The 18,976-nt window shown below is 42.2% G+C and overlaps 2 protein-coding genes across 3 annotated transcripts; both read right to left on the reverse strand.

Moving 5' to 3' along the window:
* Positions 1–3,329: 3,329 nt before the first annotated feature.
* Positions 3,330–9,898, reverse strand: LOC6612943 (uncharacterized protein DDB_G0283357). 2 transcript variants are annotated; one of them, XM_002037399.2, is made up of 4 exons: positions 9,534–9,896; positions 4,670–5,158; positions 4,313–4,400; positions 3,330–4,189 (listed from the first exon to the last, which is right to left on the reverse strand). In XM_002037399.2, exons 1-4 carry the CDS (start codon positions 9,646–9,648, stop codon positions 3,994–3,996), a joined length of 888 nt encoding a protein of 295 aa, XP_002037435.1. In that variant the 5' UTR covers positions 9,649–9,896; the 3' UTR covers positions 3,330–3,993. The 2 variants fall into 2 exon arrangements, with proteins under 2 accessions (XP_002037435.1, XP_032576465.1); XM_032720574.1 differs by having other exon boundaries at positions 4,077–4,189; positions 4,313–4,446; positions 9,534–9,898.
* A 1,544-nt stretch (positions 9,899–11,442) lies between these two features.
* On the reverse strand, positions 11,443–13,994 carry LOC6612944 (proton-coupled folate transporter). The gene is made up of 10 exons (XM_032720573.1): positions 13,562–13,994; positions 13,398–13,507; positions 13,190–13,340; positions 12,944–13,127; positions 12,412–12,881; positions 12,214–12,350; positions 11,965–12,154; positions 11,858–11,905; positions 11,692–11,800; positions 11,443–11,634 (listed from the first exon to the last, which is right to left on the reverse strand). The coding sequence occupies exons 1-10, from the start codon at positions 13,671–13,673 to the stop codon at positions 11,577–11,579; spliced, it is 1,569 nt and encodes a 522-aa protein (XP_032576464.1). The 5' UTR covers positions 13,674–13,994; the 3' UTR covers positions 11,443–11,576.
* Between the last annotated feature and the right edge of the window lie 4,982 nt (positions 13,995–18,976).

Raw genomic sequence — 18,976 nt, forward strand, 5'->3', positions numbered from 1 at the left:
TTATTTAATATTCCTCAGAGTTCTTTACATTTTTTTCTCGGTAATTCACATTATTGTATTCCATGGCAACATTTTTCACGAGACACAAATTGCCCCTAGGTGGGTTTGGATTACCCATCAGTCGAAGCTTAAATAAACCAAATATTTGTCCGGAGATAGAGTCTCCATTGAGTTGAGCTGCGCTCTCAGTTAATATTTGTCCATGCCGTGTACTCAGCTGAAGACCCTCCATCTCTGAATTCGGGCGATGCGAAACTATCAACTCGATTCGAAGGACAGGACTTTACACAGCCCCTCCATTAGCAAAGGCATCGGGCTGCCCGAGCCCCGATGTCCCTATGTAGATACATGGATACTCGATGTGGATGCTACATGTGGAGAACCCCAGTTGCAGTTGCTACTTTGCCAGCTCCTTTGCCTTCCACGGGCTTATGCCGGCTTGTTTTCAATTATCAGGCATTACACTTAGGTACACACTTTGATACACATCATTGCCTTCCGTGTCCTCTGTGCGTGTGTTCTCGTCCTAATCAATGAACATTGAACAACTTCTGGCATGTGGATGGAGTGCGGCTCTTTATGAACACGTCTGCATTTCACATTCACTGAGTGAGAAAGACTCGGGGGAAAAAGTAATGCATACACAATGTACTGCTGGCAGTGATGGAATTTACCCAGCCAGTCGCATCTATATCATATTTTGCAGGTATTCCCAACATTACCTATACCTTTTGAGATGAGTTTATACCACTTATTTGAGTAATTGATAATTTAAGTTTTTATTGCTATTTTATTATACACCTGGGGTGCCATAGTAAAATAATAAGTAATGCATCTCACATCTCCATTATTGTGAAGGTGCAAGTGTGTATCTTCATCTGATTAGCGACTGCACCATTAACCCCTTGAGGCCTACACGTATGTGAGAGAAAATTGAAATTGGCTCTTAACTAGATTTCCCCTCTTTCCCCTTTCACACAGGCTTTGAGTGACCAATGACTTGGCATATTTTAATTAACCCATTGTGCCAGAGTTCCTGTTTCGTGCCAACAATTATCATCATTCGCACTGCGCTCGACAAAACGACGATGACAGTCAGCGGTTTTTAATTAACTTTACAAGTCTCGCGTTTCTGCGGAAACTAAGGACTAAAAATAGCGGGTTGTGGTTGACTTTGATTTTAGCGAGCTTTGGAAAATTGTACAGAAAATAGGGGAAATGCTTTACAGGAATGGGTTATAGCCGGAGGTTTTCAATTTGTTTTAAATTTAAATACTTGTGGCCGTTTTAAAGAAGTAAAAAGGAGGCAGGCAAGCTTCTCTCATTAATAAAAATAATTTAACCAATTTAAAGATAGATTTCCAGCAGTTTAAGGAATTTCCTTTGTTACAAAACGGTGGTAAGAAATGTAACCCCCTCTTCCGCCTCATACTTTTATATAGTTTTTCAACCGTTTCCAGCTATTCTTCGGTTTTGCGAAGTTTTTGTTATGTGTGAAATTTTGTGCTCGCCGCAATTTTCCCTTTTGCTGGCGCCTTCGAAAGTCCTTTGTCTGCGGTCCCCGTAATGTGTGTGTTTTTTCGTGGGTGGCTTCCAAGGCAACTCGGAGCGTCTTAATTAGCTAATGGTTGCCTTGCTGCCTTGCGGCCTTGCAGGCACGAAAAAGGGCTTAGACTGCTTGTCGGCTCAAACTCAATTTGCCTCGTTACAAATTGGCCTGATTGTCATGCAAAAAATGCCAGTTTTTCCTCGCTGCATTGATAATAATGCAGGTGCTTCTCCATTTTGTTGGAAGCTTTGATGGCCTGTCAGAGGATTTACGGAAGCGGTGGAAATGCAATTTTCCTTCAGCAGCCTGCAGTCCTACCTACCTCCTAATGAAGGCAATTTAAGGTGGATCAAAACTCACCTACACGAAACATCGGCTAAAAGGACACTTAATGGTTTATGGAAATTTCTGCTCTTGAATGGCCTTTTGGAAAGCGAGTTTTAATATGTAGCCACATAAACATTGCGCCGACCCTGTGGTTTTGTCTATCTGGATGACTGGCTTTTATGTAAATGCCGCCTGGCCAACAGTGCGTATGATGTACACATAAAATGTTTACGAGTGCCGTAATAAAATCAAATCAAAATTTAATGCTTACATCAGACTGGAGTGGAGATCCTTTTATGGCTTTGCATCCATCAAAATGTCAAATGAGCTGTCCACACGAGGTGGTTCTGGACATATGCTTAGCCCAGGATTCCCAATTCCCGGACTGAATACTTTTGTTTTCCTCCTAGGAGCGCACACTCTGGACCTGGAACATCAATCAGGTTTTCGTGGTATGTAGGAGTAGGTATTACGGTGGAAAACTTTCTGCTAATCCATTTTACGTGCCGGGGATGGATATTCGTTCCAATTGCAAGGCCAGCAGCACTCCGGATCATTCGGTTCTCTGTTCGAGCATGAGAAATGAATTTACTTATCTGTTAGGGTAAATTCATGTTCCCCCACTCCCCATGGTGATTTCTACTGGCTGATTTCCTCTTCCGGCGAAAGTCGTCATCAAAAAACCCAAAACACACAAGTCCTTTCTCGTTTAATGTATGCGAAAATATATGGGGGAGGGGAGATTTTATTTGAAAACACACGCTCCCTAAAGCTGCTCAAAGAGAATATATATGTATATTTTAATGTATATAACATACACTATTTATAATGATAATATTTGTTATATAAAACGTATTTATCTGAAAGAGCACTCATCCTATTTATTTAAGAACACAGAAACCGGATGCAAGCAGTTGCATGGCAAGCAGAGCAGGTTCCCCCAAGCAGTTTGTATAGATGTTCGTGCCAAACAGTTATCGCAGCTCGATGGTCATTAAACCGAAATATGAACCCTTTTGGCCAAATGAAATTGCTTACCGAAGTGCGAGAGACATTAGCAAATGTGTATGGTACTTAGAGGAGCTCGTTCGAGGTTAATGCTGAACTTTTGCGGCGGAAATTATTTTTGGGGCGAGCTTAAATGACCTTGAAGACGGGCAAACTTTTTCGCCTACAAAGCAGCGTGCTGATTTCGCCCACTTCATTTGCTCATCATCAAGTCAATCAAGTTTTAATGATGCCACAATAAACCCCGCATCGCCCGCTGAATAATTTAAGAAATGTCCACGGGGCGTTATTATTTTCTGGGAGTTATGTTGTTTGTCCAGCCCCCAATATTGCGGCATACTTATGAGCTCAGGGGGATAAATCTGAAATTTTAATTGCTTGCCATTTTCCTTAAGTGTCCAGCAATAACTGGAAATTTATGGGCTTCTTAATGAGCGAGTACAGATTGCTGAACATGCTTCGGTTTCGCACAGTTTTATTTATTGAAAAATACATTGGGTTTTCTTTGGTTTCTCATTTGGTAAATAGTTTTGCATTTGTCCTGGGGCTTACACATATGTCGTTAATGATATGATTTCCATTTATGGAGTTTCGTATTCGACTAGCTCATTTTACACACACATAGATATACATTTACATATATATTTATAACTTGGTTTTTAGACCCCCAGCGGGGTCTCTCGTAGTTGAACTCTAAAAGTACAGACAACACACAGTCCACAAGTATTTTATATCTTGTCCTGGCGTCTCTTCTTGTTTTTGTTTATCGGTTTTTTGGTTTCTTGGTTTTTGCTATTGGGTCCTGGCCAACAGTTTTCATTGTTTGGCTTGCGGCTTTGCGTCCGGCCTGATTGGGGTTTAATTCATTTTCATTAGGGTGACAAGCGGTCCGCCCCGTGTGTCAATCTTCATCAGAAGATGAGCGCCCAATTCCAAGTTGGATGTCCCACCAAGTCCATCCCTTCCAGTTGGCGCCGCAGGATATTCCGCCCAGCATTAATGGGGTTGGACGGCTGGCTACTTTTCGGCTGGGTTGATTCAAACCCAGTCCTGTCCCTCGCCTTCCCTTCAGTCACTGCCATCCTTCGGCTCGGCCCGGTGTCCGGTATTTACAACAGCCTCTCCAGATCCTCGCTCTCCGCGTCGCTGATAAAGGAGTCGGTGTCCGTGAAATAATCGTCGTCGCACCTGTTCCGGCGACAGCAGACCCTGCGACCAATCTCCTCGTCGCTCCAGTGCTCAAATTCCTCCTTGTGGTGCTCCAGCAGCATTAGCGACGGGAACAAACTATCGCAGCCACTGCAACTGGTGGAGGGCAGGTCGGGAAGTCGCCAGGAAGGCCCGCAAAAAAGGGAGAGAAAAGCACGGAAGAAAGGCGAGAAGTAGATGAAAAGCGAGAGCTAGCTTAATTAAGTGCATTTCCCTTACCCGAAGTGTCGCTTCTTCTGCTGGTGCGAAGCCAACTGGCGGTGACAATGGAAAGCTCGGTCGCACACGTTGCAGGTGAGTGATTCGTCTGAAAATTGGGTAACTATAAAGCAGGCTTCGGAAACAGTGTTCATCTGATGTGGAAACATTTTGGGAAGCAGGTGGTAACACAAAAGTAAAATGTAATAGTTTCAAGTTCAGTAAATGAACATGTTATTAAGAGTATTTCTGATAGGTAAATTAAATTATATAATTTGATTTACAAACAAAGACTGTCCGCCCATTCGAGGCACCACTGTTCCTCATCCGCCTGCATCGCCTGCATTATCGCTGGGCTTTTGTGGACCCAACACTCACCGTAGTCATCATCGTCATCCGCCATGGCCAGCGCATGCAGACGACTTATTGTGTTTTCGTTAATCTCCTTCGATGTTGACGTGCTGCCTGCGCCGAGGTCCTTTGATGTTTTGGCTTTCGCCTGGCACAAGCCCAGTTCGCAGAGGGCGCTCTCCACCTCGTAGTTGCCCTGGCAATCGGCATCCATGCAGGGCAGGAGTGCCAGGTTCCCGTTTCCACTCCCGTTCCCGTTCCCATTGCCGTTCCCACAGCCTGCAGCTCCTGTGGATCCCGAGCCTGAACCCGAGCCCCCGTTGACATTGACGTTGCCATTGGCTTCTCCTGCTGCCTGACTGCTACAGCCGGCGGTGGCGGAGTTCGCTGCCAGCATTTCAAAGTCGTCTAGCTCATCGAACGGATCATCGATTTTGTGGCCAAGTGACACGGCATCGTCGGCCTCGGCACTCAGTCGTCCATATGCCTTCCGTGGCGGCCGCTTCACATATTTGTCTGCCATAAGATGAGGTGGAAAATGCATGAAAAACTTTGCTAAATAAAAACCTGTTCGTATTGATAAAACATTCTGTGGAAAATGTAGCGAAAGTCCTTAGGGGTTCGTTTTCTGAACGAGCTTTATGGACATACTTTTGCTTTTGAGCTGGTTTCTATTCATGGTTCAACACAAAAGTATGTATAAGTGTTTTTTTGTAAAAAACAGATATGTTTTTTATATTTTAAACCTACACTAAAGAGAACTTTGTTTATATTTTTAAGCTTGCCTTATAACCTAAGCGGTTGGTTTATTTTTATAATAATGGAATAGAGAATAGTTATTACAGTCTGAATGTAAACATATTCGAAAAATTCAATTGCCTCACAACTCTAACTGAATGAAAACGTAATATTTTAAATGTTTTTCCAGTATCCGGGAAAAAGAACAATTCAAACGCAATCGCTTTTTTATTGCTTTTGAATTGCTTGTGATGTCGGTGGGTTCTGAACATATTTTTACTGTAACGCGTTAGTTTTTTCAGTGCATAACTTTTGTTTCCGCTTTGTGGGGCAAGTTTCTTTGTTATTGCTGAGCGTGGAAATTGAGAAATGTGCCTCAATGCATCAGGCAATTTATGGAGGCTTTTGTGCCACTTTTGATATTTGCAGAAGGACCTGCCGTTGAGACAAAAAGTTTCCGCTCTTCCTTATATTTGCCTGCATGTCCTCTACGTTCCGAAGTGATAAAATGAGATTTATTGTCGGCTTTGTTTGTGCACTGTGTGAATGTGATTGGGGAAAGGACAATAAATATAGTGGCTGGCGGTGAGATTGGGAAAGCCTTTATTTACGGTCCCAAAAATAGATGGTGTGCTGACTTGGCCCTGTATTTTTATGGCGCACTAGCCGTTCGAGCTCCCATTAGCAGCTCATTATGTGGGCTTGTCTTTGTGCGGGTTTTAATTGCAATCGAGTTCAACAGTGCGTATACGTGACGACACGAAATTTGCTATCGTACGGCTTAATCGTATTTAAATGCTAAAATAAACTAAACTCGAAGTGCTCAAGCACGTTGCTATAGCAAAGTCTTTAATTTTTGTGGCATTTCGAGTTCGTTAATTCCCGACAAGAAAATGAAATTAAAATGATTTAATGGATTAACAAATCAATTAAAATGCATTTCATTTGAGTGAATCCTATATACTCACTAAAATGGTGTTTAGAATCTTCAAACGCATTGTGACGACTTTATTATTTAACCACAAATAAAAAACCATTAAAAGCTCGTATTGTTGAGGCAGCCCAGGAAAAAACGACCATGAATATTAAAAGTGGGTCGAGAAATGGAAGTAAAAAACGCATATGGGGAGAAAACATTCGCAGAATATGACGGACGGAGTGAAAAACTGGTGGAAAGCCGGCCGAGATTGGTGTCGAAAAGGCGTCAGACCGTGAGGCGAACTAAAACTCAATTTTATCGTCAAATTGTGGACCGCAGAGCGGCAAACATTTACCGCGATGTTTTCTGGTCTGGGACTTGGATGGAAATTTATGACCACGGGCTTTAAGTTTGCCCCGGACTCGTAATCTCAAAAGATAAAAGTTTCTCTCGATTTTACTTTAGAATTACAGAACAAATTATTACAAATGATGCCGCCCGCCGGCAAGAAAATATAAATCATGGCTCGGAAAAGCTGGAAAAGCGTACAGTGCAGACAGGACCGGCGATATTAATACGCCAGATAAATGCCTAATAATTCTTCTCATGCTGCGTTTAGGATACACACTCGTTTTCGATGCCAGCCCGAATGGCAACCATAATTTATGATACATTTTGTTTGCCCCGTTGTTATTTTTATTATTTCTGATGTCTGACCAAAGACACGAACTAATGATGCCGGCAGCCAAAGTGAGCCACATCTGATGGCATAGAAAACCAAAGCAAACAGAGCTGGAAAAAACCGAAAATCAAAACAGACATCCTGCAGGACCTTCGGCTAATTGGCAGCAGAAACAGCAGTGTTCAAAATAATAATGTGAACATTCGTTAAATAGTTTAAAGGAAATAAGTTTAATGGAATTACTCATTATCTTTTTAAAGCTTTATAAACTTCCTCCTACCACTAGAAAATAAAGAAAATCGTTTGTATTATGTGAAAATACGTATGACATTTCATTTTGATTCCTCCATCGCTTGCAATACGAGAAAATCCGCTGCTAATAAACAGGTCCTTTCCCTAGTTTTCCCCATTAATCATCATTTGTACGATGATATCTGTGTGTGGACATCAGACATGGTGGCATAACAACATGGCTAATTGCCATTGCTTGTTTTACAATTCTCCAAATTGAATGCACAAACGCATTATTATCAATGACAAATGGCTGTCATAATTATCGGTTAATGCCGCGGCCATATGTTGCCCAGAATTTGCATAACGCACATAAATCTCGGCCACGCCCCCTTTTCCGCCCCGTGGGCGAACAACAGTACATATGTTGACAAAAGCTTAAGGGCGTCGTCTTGTTTTTGCTGTCACTTGTGCGAGTTGGCAAATTAAATTTTGTACGATTAAATTTCGCGCCTGCCACGGATGATTGGAAAAATTGTCGTTGCTATTAATGTCATAAATGTTTGCGAATTTGGAAAATGAGTAATGGCAATTTGCGATGTGCGAAAAAGCTTTCAATTATTGTCCTGACATTAAGGACATTGTTTACGTATCCATTCTAATGGATTTATCTGTGGAAATTCATTAAATATTAATTGTTTTTCTTCGCCAAGGCGAGAACTGTAGATAAGGTGGTGAAAAGTGGGTGGCTCAGGCAGAAGTCTTCTTGGCAACAGCTGCTGGCAGTAGTAAAGCAAATGCCAGAAGCCCCTTAAGTAACTTTATATGCCACAGCTGTTTCGTAGAGTAAACAGCAGATTTATATACTCTTCATTTTTCAAACATAATTATACGTACAAATAATCGAAAGTTTCCAATTTGCCAAAAGCAAATTCAATCAGGGAAAATCAATACTGCCAAAAACTATCCCGTTCGCCACAAAAACAAAGGAAGTTGGTAAACATAATTTAAAATTTCTGATTAACATTTTGATTGCATTTTACCCAGGCTGGCTTTTAATTTGCTTCGTGAACATACGCTAATTATTTTATAATAAAAACCGGATTGAGAATCGGAATAAAGCCGCAATTTATTTATGGTCGCTTATTATTGGTATGTGTGCGTTGTTATATATTCATGTGATTCAAGTCTGGGCACCTAATATTTTATTGATGGATGCTTAACATAAAAGTGCAGCAACTTTCAATTTGCGCGACAGAATCAACGAAGGCAACTAAAAATTTCAATTACCAGCCATCAGCGAAATCCCCCCAGAAGCATACTTTATTTTCCCCCAGCAATTTTCCTGGCGGGTGCGAGACTTAGCGCTTAGACAAAAGCATCTTGGGGCCGAAAGCCCAAAGTGTTTTCTTTTCGACAGTCACATCCGCACCACGTTTTCTGCGTCGCTCACACGTGCAGAGCCTCATTATTGCGTGGGTTGTAGGATCTCGATGTTATTTACTTTGGCCCGTTTCCCCCAGTTGCTAAAATCAACCCCCCCACCCCTCAATGTTTTTCCACTTTTCCATACGGCACAGATAAAGGCAAACAATAGGAGTGTTCAGGCAAGTAGAATATACATTTATTCGGGGCCTATACTCACCAAGTCATTTCGGGAATTTTAATTAACTTGTTTAGATAACGAGCGAGTGTTTGGCTTATGAATGAAAGCCAGGTCTGAACTGATACATGTCGGGCATGGTAAATCAAGAAAATCGTGAAATGCACCTCAGCAGTTGATGGGAAATTGACTTGTTGAAATTCCTGCTTGGAAAATGTAGATATATCTGTGAGAAGCCAAGATTGCCAGCAATCATGTTCTCTATCAAAATTTAGTGCTTTAGTCTATGATCTGCTTAATTTTCATGGATGTCATATTGTAATTTAATTGAAATAATTACAGGAATGAAGCGAGCTGACAATTGGATGTCAATCAATTTTAAGTGATTCGAGTTACGTTTCAGGCAACCAGAGTACAAAGTAATATATGAGAATGGAATTGAGATCTCGTTTGAAGGATTTTAAATTATAGATTTGTAGATTTCTATGGGATATCAGTTAAAGATAACCTACTTATCCTTGGAATAGAGCTCCTTTCCTCGTTTACCATCCAGTAAACTCCCCTGCTTGATATCAGCACTGCAGCTATTTATGGTTGATTTACGCACAAGTTTGCGACTTAACCCGATTAGTTCGCTAATTATTGATAAATTATCCTAATTGAGGGCGGACTTTTGCAGCCAACTGGACTAATTGATGGCCCAGGTGTGGGAACTAACCTTGTGTGCTGTTGCTGTGATTGCCGCCGTTCGAGTTGCTCTTGGAAAAGCTGCAGTTGTTGTTGAAGGAGTTGAAGAAGTTGGCGGCACCGGTGCGCCGTAAAATCCAAAACATGGTTGCAGGTGTGCAGCAGTGTATCCTGAATAATGGGCTGTCGGAAAATTCCAGTTGATATGCTGCAGCGCCCTGAAGTAGGCAACGAATTATGCCAACTGCTTTTCCACCGACGGCATTTTCACGCAACGCGTTCTTGCGCTGATAAGCGAGCTACGGAAAATGAGGCGAGGACGCGACGATAAGCGAAGTCGGAAAAGCCCGGAAAAACTGGCGACCGTATCGTGTGGAAGTCTTCAGCGAACTAACCCGACTTCGTTTGCGCTCTCGGACTTTATACCCCACGAAGGAAAATGAGAGCGAAAATGTCCGTGTAACCACGATGGCTCTCTCACTCTACGTGATAACGTAAGGACTTACGTTTTCCCACTGCTCTTTTGCTCTTTTGATGTCTGTTGTTGGGAAAACCAACGCTTGGCAAAGGCTAAACTTGACCTTCGTCAACACTTGCATGTCGTTGGGCCCGCTGGCACCCCATAATTCGTTTTGTTTAATAAACGATTACGTATGCGCCGTGTGGACGAGCCTCAGCTGCGACTTCGGGCACTAAAACGCCCATCAATCATCGCCACCGGAAGCGGTCGGCACTTTGTTGTTCCTGTTTAAAGTTTTATATGCTTCTTATCGGGCTGTTCAATTAGACAGCGTCTTTGACTACTTTGCGCACTGTGAGAAAATCGTAGCAGTACATAAAATATATACAATACACCTTTTTTCTATCTCTTCCACTTTGCGATTGCTTTTAACGATTTTTCTCGTACACTTTTCCGTACAAATTTCCGTTCTTTGTGCATATTTATTTGACACTTTTCCATCAGTGTTTGTGACGTGGAAACGGGCGGAAATGCTGAACGGTTAACAGCTGGCAGCACATGCATCCGCATCAAAGTTTCCCCCTGATGGTTAACGCTGTGGCAAAAACAAAGACATCTCCATTGGGTTGGCGTGTTCGAGGGTTTCAAGTGCAAGTGCAAAGTTCATGTCCTGCGAATTCGTTTATGGTGCACGCGCGGCGGCATTAAAGCGTTTTCCGAGCACCCTCGACTTAAATGCCGCACGATAAATGGTTTTCCGCAGACAAGACTGTGATTTGATGACTCGGTTTCGGTTCGCCGATTTCTGCTGCTCGAGCGGGGTTAAGTTAACCCGATACTGATTGCCGTGGCTTGGATGTGGCCGCCACGAGGGGCAGTAGTCGCCCCCCCACACACACACAGAGGACAAGTGACATACGACCCACCTTTGTGCGCATAGTAGAGTCTGAATTTAATATTTAATCAGCGAGGGCTGCCGTTTAACAATTCAAATTGCTGCGAATTGTGTGTTCTGTGAACTTTTGGCATTGGCGACATTACGAATTCATGCGCTACGTGCCAAAGTCACAACGAGTCCAAATGAATCCAAACGATTCTCCGAATATGTTTGAACTTTGCGAATATGTTGCGCAAACTTTGTCCCATAAATTATGCACTATTAAAAGCTCATGCATAAGGCATGCCCCATGTCCCTGCAGCAAAAACAACAAGGACCCTGGACCAGAAATAATAACCGCAACAAAGCATTACACATGGACGGCAATTAGGTCCAATTTCGATGGAAATGCATGGCAAAGTAGTCACTTACTTATGTCCAGTTGATGTAATAGAATGTTTCCACAAATTGTTGGCCATGGAGAACATGACATTTTGGAATTCGATTAGTTTAAATGGCAACGGACGTTGGTTAATCCTTCAACATGATGTAATTCCAATCGGCACATAATTCCCTTGCGGTATGCAAATTAAATTAGCTGAATACAGAGGAGTGCTTCACACAAAGCCAGTTATTTAATGCTGTCCACACAAAGTTTTCAACTTAAGCATAAACAAAGCTCTGGAAAGTTGGCAAACTTGCCACAATCAATATTGATGGAAATTCAGTTTACTTGGCTATTTGAGCGTCTCGGCGTAGAACTTTCGGTGCTTGAATTTAATTCGCATCACCCAGCTGCAATAAATTTATTCAAAATCATTTAGTGTGGCAATGGATAGCGGCCATACTCACCCAATCAGGATGAACGCCAGCAAGTAGAAGGCGGCGCTGAGGAAATTAAATCCTCCAGGATTGCTGGCCAGGGATTCCTTATAGATGGCCGTGTAAAGGGGGGCGGCGACTGGAAGGGCAATGTGATGGATGGGGCAGGTATTCAGGGAATTTCAAGGGGTCTTACCAAAGGGCGCGAACGATTGCAGGATGTTGCCGATGGCAAACAGCTTACCTGCGATGATTACAAAAACATTTAAGTGGCAACGAAGTGCATTCCTGATTATTACTTACCAGTGTCAGAGGGCGGAACTATATTCGATACAATTGTGCGAAACATGGGACCCTGAATGGAGCGAAAGATTCCTAGGACAACAGATAGGTAAAGGTGCCAGGAGAGATAGGCAAATCCTCTGGCCATATTGGCGGCTACTTCCGAAAGCAGAGACAGCAACGCCAATGTAACAACGGACAGTCCAAAAAACTGAGCATATGTGAATAAATATATATGTAATATTCGATATACTACATTGTTCAAAATACCTTTCTCAAAACAAAAATCCCCAAAATAGCTCCCACCATGGGAACTGATTGACTGAAAGTATCAAAAATAGTAAAATCACGCACTGTGAAGTGAAACTGTTGGCGCACGAACAAGTAATTAACAGTCATGACGCCATCTGCAAGCATATCAGCACATAAAATGATTAGATTCCCAAAAATAAATCTATCCAGACTTACCGGCAACAAAAATGGAGACAAAGCCGGCCAAAGTAACCAGCCAAATGATGGTGTGAGCATTATTTTCCCTTTTCTTGAAGCAGGTGCTAAACATATCCTTAACGTGTTTAAAGCTGAACAAACCAGCCTTTTCGACTTTATCCTCTGAAGGCTTTTCTGTAGCCTCATATTTGGGGGGATCTTCACAATTCTCGCTTCTCTCGGCTTCAGCCGATATTTCATTCGTTTTGTTTTTTTGATCTAAAATTGTGGCTACGACATTCTTTTCTTTTTCAGGCACTTCGTCGGCCTCTTCTTGAGACATCCCCAGACTTTCGGGCATGTAGAAAATAATAAATAATGTTGCGATAACGACTATCAAACAGGAGAGACTCTGTACAAACGCAGAACTTGTGGCTGCGTAAACAAAACTGGATAGAAGCGAGCCACTTGTGAGGGCCACAAAGAGTATGATCTCCATGAAGATCATTCTGAAAATTGTAAATTATAGAAGGGACGGCAACAGTGGCACTTGCGCTCAGGTGGCACTCACCTGTAGGGTCTGGTTTTCATGTCCGTTGTGTCCGTGATAAAGCAGAAGGCAGCCACAGAAAACACGCACCATCCTCCGAGCACAGAGTGTGGCACGGCTGCCAAGGTGTACCACCAGGGATTCACCATATAGTAGCTGGACAGCCAGCAAATTACAGACGAGATCAGGGCAGAAGCGGAAAAGCCTAGTAGGAAACGTCTTACTTCTATTGCAGCATTCAACGAACGCATTTCCGGAGAAACTCACCGATCAGCGAGACAATCAGCAGGGGCTTGCGTCCATACTGATCCGACCAGGATCCAACGAATAAGCCACAGATGGCGGGCATAATACTTTCGAAGAGGGTGCGGGTTAGAAACATGTTAGCCACGTAAACCTGAAGCTCCGTTTCTATGGCCTAAAAGTCGATGGAAGCAAGTTTAATAAACCCCTTAAGCGTTCAGTAGCTACCAACCTGTATTTCTGAGCTGGTGTTTTTGCTATCCAATAGCTTACAATCGGTTTCATTGTACTGGAATATCACCGTGCAGGCCTGATAAATCAACTGATTGCGCATGACAGTACCTAAAGGGGTGATCGGGATGAGGGCTTATCACAATAATCTGATTTTCCGCCCACCTGACAGCATATGCGAAAATATCAGCATAAAGAGCACCGGTTCTATGTAGAACATGTTGAACAGACGCCTCCATTCCAAAGCCTTGAGTTGGGAAAGCGATGACTCCTCCATTATTTTAATTGAGATTGCTTATCTTTGTTTGTTTAATTTAACTCCCTTAATTCACTCGCTTTCATTGATCACGGCATTATATAAGCTTAAACTTTGTAACTCACTTCACTGGACTTAACAATCCCAAATTATTGAGATTGATCAGGTAACATTTTTAAATTTGTTTTTCAGCCTTCATAATATCTTTTTTGGTATATGTACATTTATATTATTTATATTATCTCCATCCGACTTATCGCTCTGCTGGCTTTGTTGTTTACCCGGACTACGCGAGACTAGAATTTCAAGTTCAATTTCGAGTTTCGAACACGAACTGAATCTGAAAAGCTTCGTTCATGTGCTTAAATAGGTTTTAAGTGATATAGGCGTGTGTGTAATTATTGTAGGGGAATTTTTCCCTACCTACTAGAATAGATTGATCTGCGATGCTTGTGTTCAGAATACATACATATATCGCAGGGCTTTAACATGTTTTTTGCAACCATAACTTTCTCAATTTCTAATACAGGGCTCTGCACTTAACCCTTTTATGCTGGAAAACTTTTCCCCCACACGCACACACACACACACACGAAGTTTAAGAAAAGTCTTTGCCGCCGAGGAAAGCGAACAACTTTGCCCGTGTAAATAGCAGGCCAACACTTCCGGCAACATGTTGGCGGTGGTACTTAACCCCTTGTCCCCTTTCACCCGCTTATTTCGCGCTTTTTATTACATCACTATTTTCCCCCTCGCATAAAATATGCATAAAGATTTTAAGCTTGGAACGGAGAACATTTACCAAAATAATTTCGGAATTGTTGTGGGGTTTTAATTTGGCTGCCGACAAGGGGCGTTCATTAAGCTGCGTGCGGCTTTTTTTAATCGTCGAGGTGTAGTGGAAATATTTAGTTACTTTTCTTCTTGGATTTCAAATCGAAAAACTCTAAGCTGCCGGGTTGCAGCTATGAATAATTCCCGAAAAACGTTGCAAAATAGAGGATTTACTGCAGAATAAATGCATTGCAGGCACATCACGCATACGCCGCGTACGCCTGGCCATTGTTGACAAGCTAATTGTAAACTTTTCCGCTTTGCGGACCGGCGGGGCATATTAGGTCTCAACCGACCGACTGGCAGATATGAATGCCCGAAAGGAGTTTCGTCCTGCTGTGCAACATACATGCTAAGTTCGTGCAACTATTGTCTTGGATTGCGTTGCGCAACATAAAACCGGAATGGAATAATGGAATGGGGCAACTGTTGGCGATGTGTGCGGCTTTGTGTTGTTGACACAAAAACCAGCAACAAATGGCATGGGGCAACTTGTGCAAACCGGGCGAAAATTAAAAAAAGAATGAGTGTATAGGGGCTGGCGAAAAGGAAATACCAGCCAAAACATAAAAGGCCAGAAAAGGCGGCTAAGTCAAGAGCGCCCCAGAGAATGTAGAGGGAAAAAGCAATTTCTTAAACGCAGCACGTGCACAAATTCATTTCTGTTTGCTTTAATTATTCCGAGATGAAATGGCAAAAGGGACGCGAGAACCCAAAAATCCTCCTTAGTTTCACTTTTTCGGATGATTTATTAATGTTTCGCCGCAGAAATATGTTTATGCTACCAAGTAAAATAACACAGAACTGCGACTTTATACGTAGGCATTATTTGAAGCTTAAATGAGTTTCGAATCTGCGAGAAAACCAGATAAAGCTATTATCTCCATATCTGTAATCCAGTAAACCAATAATGTTGCTTAATTTGCATTATTTTTTCGTATCTGATAAGCACGAAAGCTATATACAGGTCAGAAAAAGATGGTAACCCTTTTAAATGGCGCCCACGCAGTTGGGCAATATTAAATTGTGTTTCCCTTGCTGTTGGCGACAATTTTAATTTGCCTTTTTCCAATTAAAATATTAAAAAATACTTCCTTTGATGCGGGCAGCTCAGTTCTTTTTGCTTCTCAAGTGTCCTTTACAATTAGGCCGAAAAGGCTTAGCGGCCCGAAAGTTCATAAGCCGATTTAAGCCGCGGCAGCTGTTGCCCATTTGTTTGGTAATAAATTTCGATTCAACATTATAATCGTCCGATGGTTGCTATTTGGTCCAGCGGATTCACATCTCAATTTTGTGAAATTACAGTCACTCGATTTTACTGGCACATTGTAGAGCATTTCGAGTGGGTCCTTCGCGGCCAGTTGGCTGCCATAAAACTAGCAACCGTAGTTTTGCGGTGGCATTAGTTTTTGGCAGTTTTAATTGGCCGGTCAGCGCCGTTGGCCACGTTTTCAGCTGCCCAGCGCTTCAGCTGAAATGACATTTCGTTATTGTGCTGGGTATAATTACTCCGCAAATAACTCAGCCGTGAAGATTGTGTACGTAATATTCGGTTAGTTTGTAGATCGGCACGGGGAAAAACATTCATTCTGTATTGCACTGATTATTTTTTCAAAGCACACACTACTAACTTCAAAGTTTACATTGAGTAAAAATCTTCATTTTAAGAGAACGTAACGATTCTGATTTATAATTGTTATGTAGAACAAACACTTTCCATCAAACAAATAATAATTTATATAAGTTCTCCGTACACGAAATAATTGCGTTGCTATCCAGAGTTCAGGTTTTCGATAAAAAATCAGGCGGACGGAATGCCACACATGCGGCAAGTCGCGTGTTTTGTTGTGGCAAATGCTCTTGACAAATTTCCGCACATCTAACACATTTGTTATGAGCGTTTTGCACAACTTTCGACACACATGCATGCCACTGGCAGCAGAATCGGGCGCACTTGGCCCATTAGTCAGACCAAATGGAGCTAAAACATGTGGTTCCACTAAATTCGTGGAGTAGTACTACGCACAGTTTATTTTCTGGCGGAATTAATGAACTCGTGATGTAGACATGTCTCACTTGGATTACGGCCAATTTCTCAATTCTGATGAGCAACTGGCGAAAAACTGGAAGAATGCGGAGCTCCTTTGTCTTCGCCTGCATCGCTTCGCCATTTGCATGTCTGGCTGCAATTTGCCAGCGAAATGCGGTATGTGAATGCGATAAATATTTGATAAACAACATTTCTGCAGCTTTGCGGTTCAGTGACTCTCCAGGGCGACGCAAATTGCGGCAAATTTCTCGCATTTATTTTCCATTTCGTGGGCTGCCCCCTTAGCGCCGCATTAAAAAACTTTCATAATCATAACTCTGTCTTGGATCTCGTGCAATTGTTGCCGGCGAAGCTCCTGCGACTCGAGGACCCTGCTCTGCGCTGCTCTTCAGCCGGCGATAAGGAGAACGGAAAATCAATACATATTTATGGGTTCATGTGGTGGGTGCACGTACGGAATATCAGCCGCACATACGGGAGTGCTGCGTCCAAAGGAATGGCTTTCATAGGAACTCCGATCCGACTCCGGCCGGCTGCCCATTTGCACGTTTCGAATCGTAAAATACTTTTCCGTACGCCCTCAGAAATGCGCAAAGGAAAATAATTTTTAATAGTGGCACATGTCCTGGCCTATCCTCGTGGGTGTGTTCCCTTCGTATGTGCAAAAAACTGGTCTGCAAACAGGTTAACGTTGAAAAGTTCGCTTCTAATAAAGTTAAAGAGTTTGCTGGCCAAAAGTTCTAGGTTATTGGACCCCAGGGTTGATATGGTTGTATATATTTTCTTTAACTTTCCTCTACTGAGCATGATTTTCAAATGTCGTCCTTCAATATTGATGTTCATTATTCACCGCCTAATCGAGGGAAAAATCATTTAAAGTTCTCTATTGACAATCCTCTTAGCTCCTCCCTTTTGAGAAAGCTGTTGGCTAGAAAAACTGCATTATTTAGCAACAATTAGTTTACCAGTGTGTACCTTCGCAGAACAGGTAACACGGTGCGGTTCCTGTTCAAACAGCTTAGTTGCATGCTACACTTGGTCGCTATTGGTGGTAATCGGCTTAGGAGCTTTCTTTCGAGAGTGCACTTTGCGGCAGAAAATTGATTTGGAATCTTTCCGCAATAGCCAGCAAACAGACAGACAATGGCATTAAGCACAACTAATTTAAAATGTAGTTCAAGAGTTTGAGGAGCAACTTTAAGAGGTCAAAAGGCTGGCGGGATTGCAATCAAACGTGCCTCCCAATTCATTTCATTCCACTTGACGTCATTTAATTTAGTTTGGAATGGCTGCTGCTGGGATGAAAGCAAACATTCCTCGGAAAAAATTAAGGATTTCGGCACTAACCAGGTGCTCAGACTCAGTTGGCAGAAATTCTGCAACAAAGTGAAGTTTACTACTGACTCGAGTAGACTTATTGGCAACTGGCGAGTGCTGCTGTAAAAGCGTAAAATGAAATCCTGGCTCCGCTTTCACTTTCACTGTCTCTGCATTCGAATGCAGGCGAGTCCTCAAAGCCTTCACTTCCTGTTTGATTGCAATTGATATACGTACTGTGTTGTTTGTGCGAATATAGAGTGGAAATTTCAAAATTGAAATAGGTCCTTTACGCCGAAAAATCGATTGATTTTCGTTCTCCCCTCGGCGCTTTCTTGTTTTGCAAACTTTGAATGTTATTTGCTTACTTGATGCTGAAAGAAAATATCAGTTGACTGATGCTTTATACAAAAAGTCCATAGCCGGACTTTAACCTTTTATTCCAGTTTTATCCTTAGTTGTTGCATGTGCTTAGATGAGGATTTCAGCCGATATCTCTTTAATTGGCCAATAACTGCTGAATATGTGGCACCACAATATAGTTACCAAAGTAATCGGCTTAAGAGCCCCCACTGCGAAACGCAGTTTAGTGCATTAAAAGAACTTGCAATGCACTACTGTCTAAGCCAGATTACGACGACAGCCAATGGATTTAAGCTCAAGTATTTTAAAACGGAACTGTGAGCCCAAAAAGGGGGTCTTCTTGCCGAGATTCCAGCTGGAGTTAAATGGGAAAACTGTTGAGGTTGAAGCAGCTGTAGTGGCAAATACCAATCGAGCATGGCTTCAAATCAAGTTCATTTCGTTCCACATGACATGACATCATGGCAATGGAATCAAAAGTGCACACTTGTAGACACAGAAGCCTCGGGTTTGCTTAAATTTTTATGGCCTCAACACTTACCAGGTGCACAGCTTTTCTTGCCAGCTACTGGATGTTCAGTAGCAGGGAAATCCACTGCTGGAAGCTCGAGTATCCAGAAAATTGAGAATGAATGGAAGATGGGTTACCACCACTTCCATTGTTGCAGACAAATATTTCTGTCTAATTGAAAGCAAAAAGGAATATATATTGTTTGTACTTACATTCGAAAATTTAATATGTAATATTTATTAAATTGAC

The sequence above is a fragment of the Drosophila sechellia genome, chromosome 3R, assembly GCF_004382195.2.
Source record: "Drosophila sechellia strain sech25 chromosome 3R, ASM438219v1, whole genome shotgun sequence".
Lineage (NCBI taxonomy): Eukaryota > Metazoa > Arthropoda > Insecta > Diptera > Drosophilidae > Drosophila > Drosophila sechellia.

What these genes read in the sequence shown, in the direction of transcription:
- LOC6612944 (XM_032720573.1), bottom strand. Translation starts at nt 13,673, where the DNA reads ATGGAGGAGTCATCGCTTTCCCAACTCAAGGCTTTGGAATGGAGGCGT. An exon ending in ATGAAAACCAGACCCTACAG is followed by an intron (nt 12,882 to 12,943) that starts GTGAGTGCCACC and finishes TACAATTTTCAG; the next exon opens with AATGATCTTCATGGAGATCA. An exon ending in GGATTTTTGTTTTGAGAAAG is followed by an intron (nt 12,155 to 12,213) that starts GTATTTTGAACA and finishes ACATATGCTCAG; the next exon opens with TTTTTTGGACTGTCCGTTGT.
- LOC6612943 (XM_002037399.2), bottom strand. Translation starts at nt 9,648, where the DNA reads ATGTTTTGGATTTTACGGCGCACCGGTGCCGCCAACTTCTTCAACTCC. An exon ending in TCACAGCAACAGCACACAAG is followed by an intron (nt 5,159 to 9,533) that starts GTTAGTTCCCAC and finishes ATCTTATGGCAG; the next exon opens with ACAAATATGTGAAGCGGCCG. An exon ending in GGATGACGATGATGACTACG is followed by an intron (nt 4,401 to 4,669) that starts GTGAGTGTTGGG and finishes CCCAATTTTCAG; the next exon opens with ACGAATCACTCACCTGCAAC.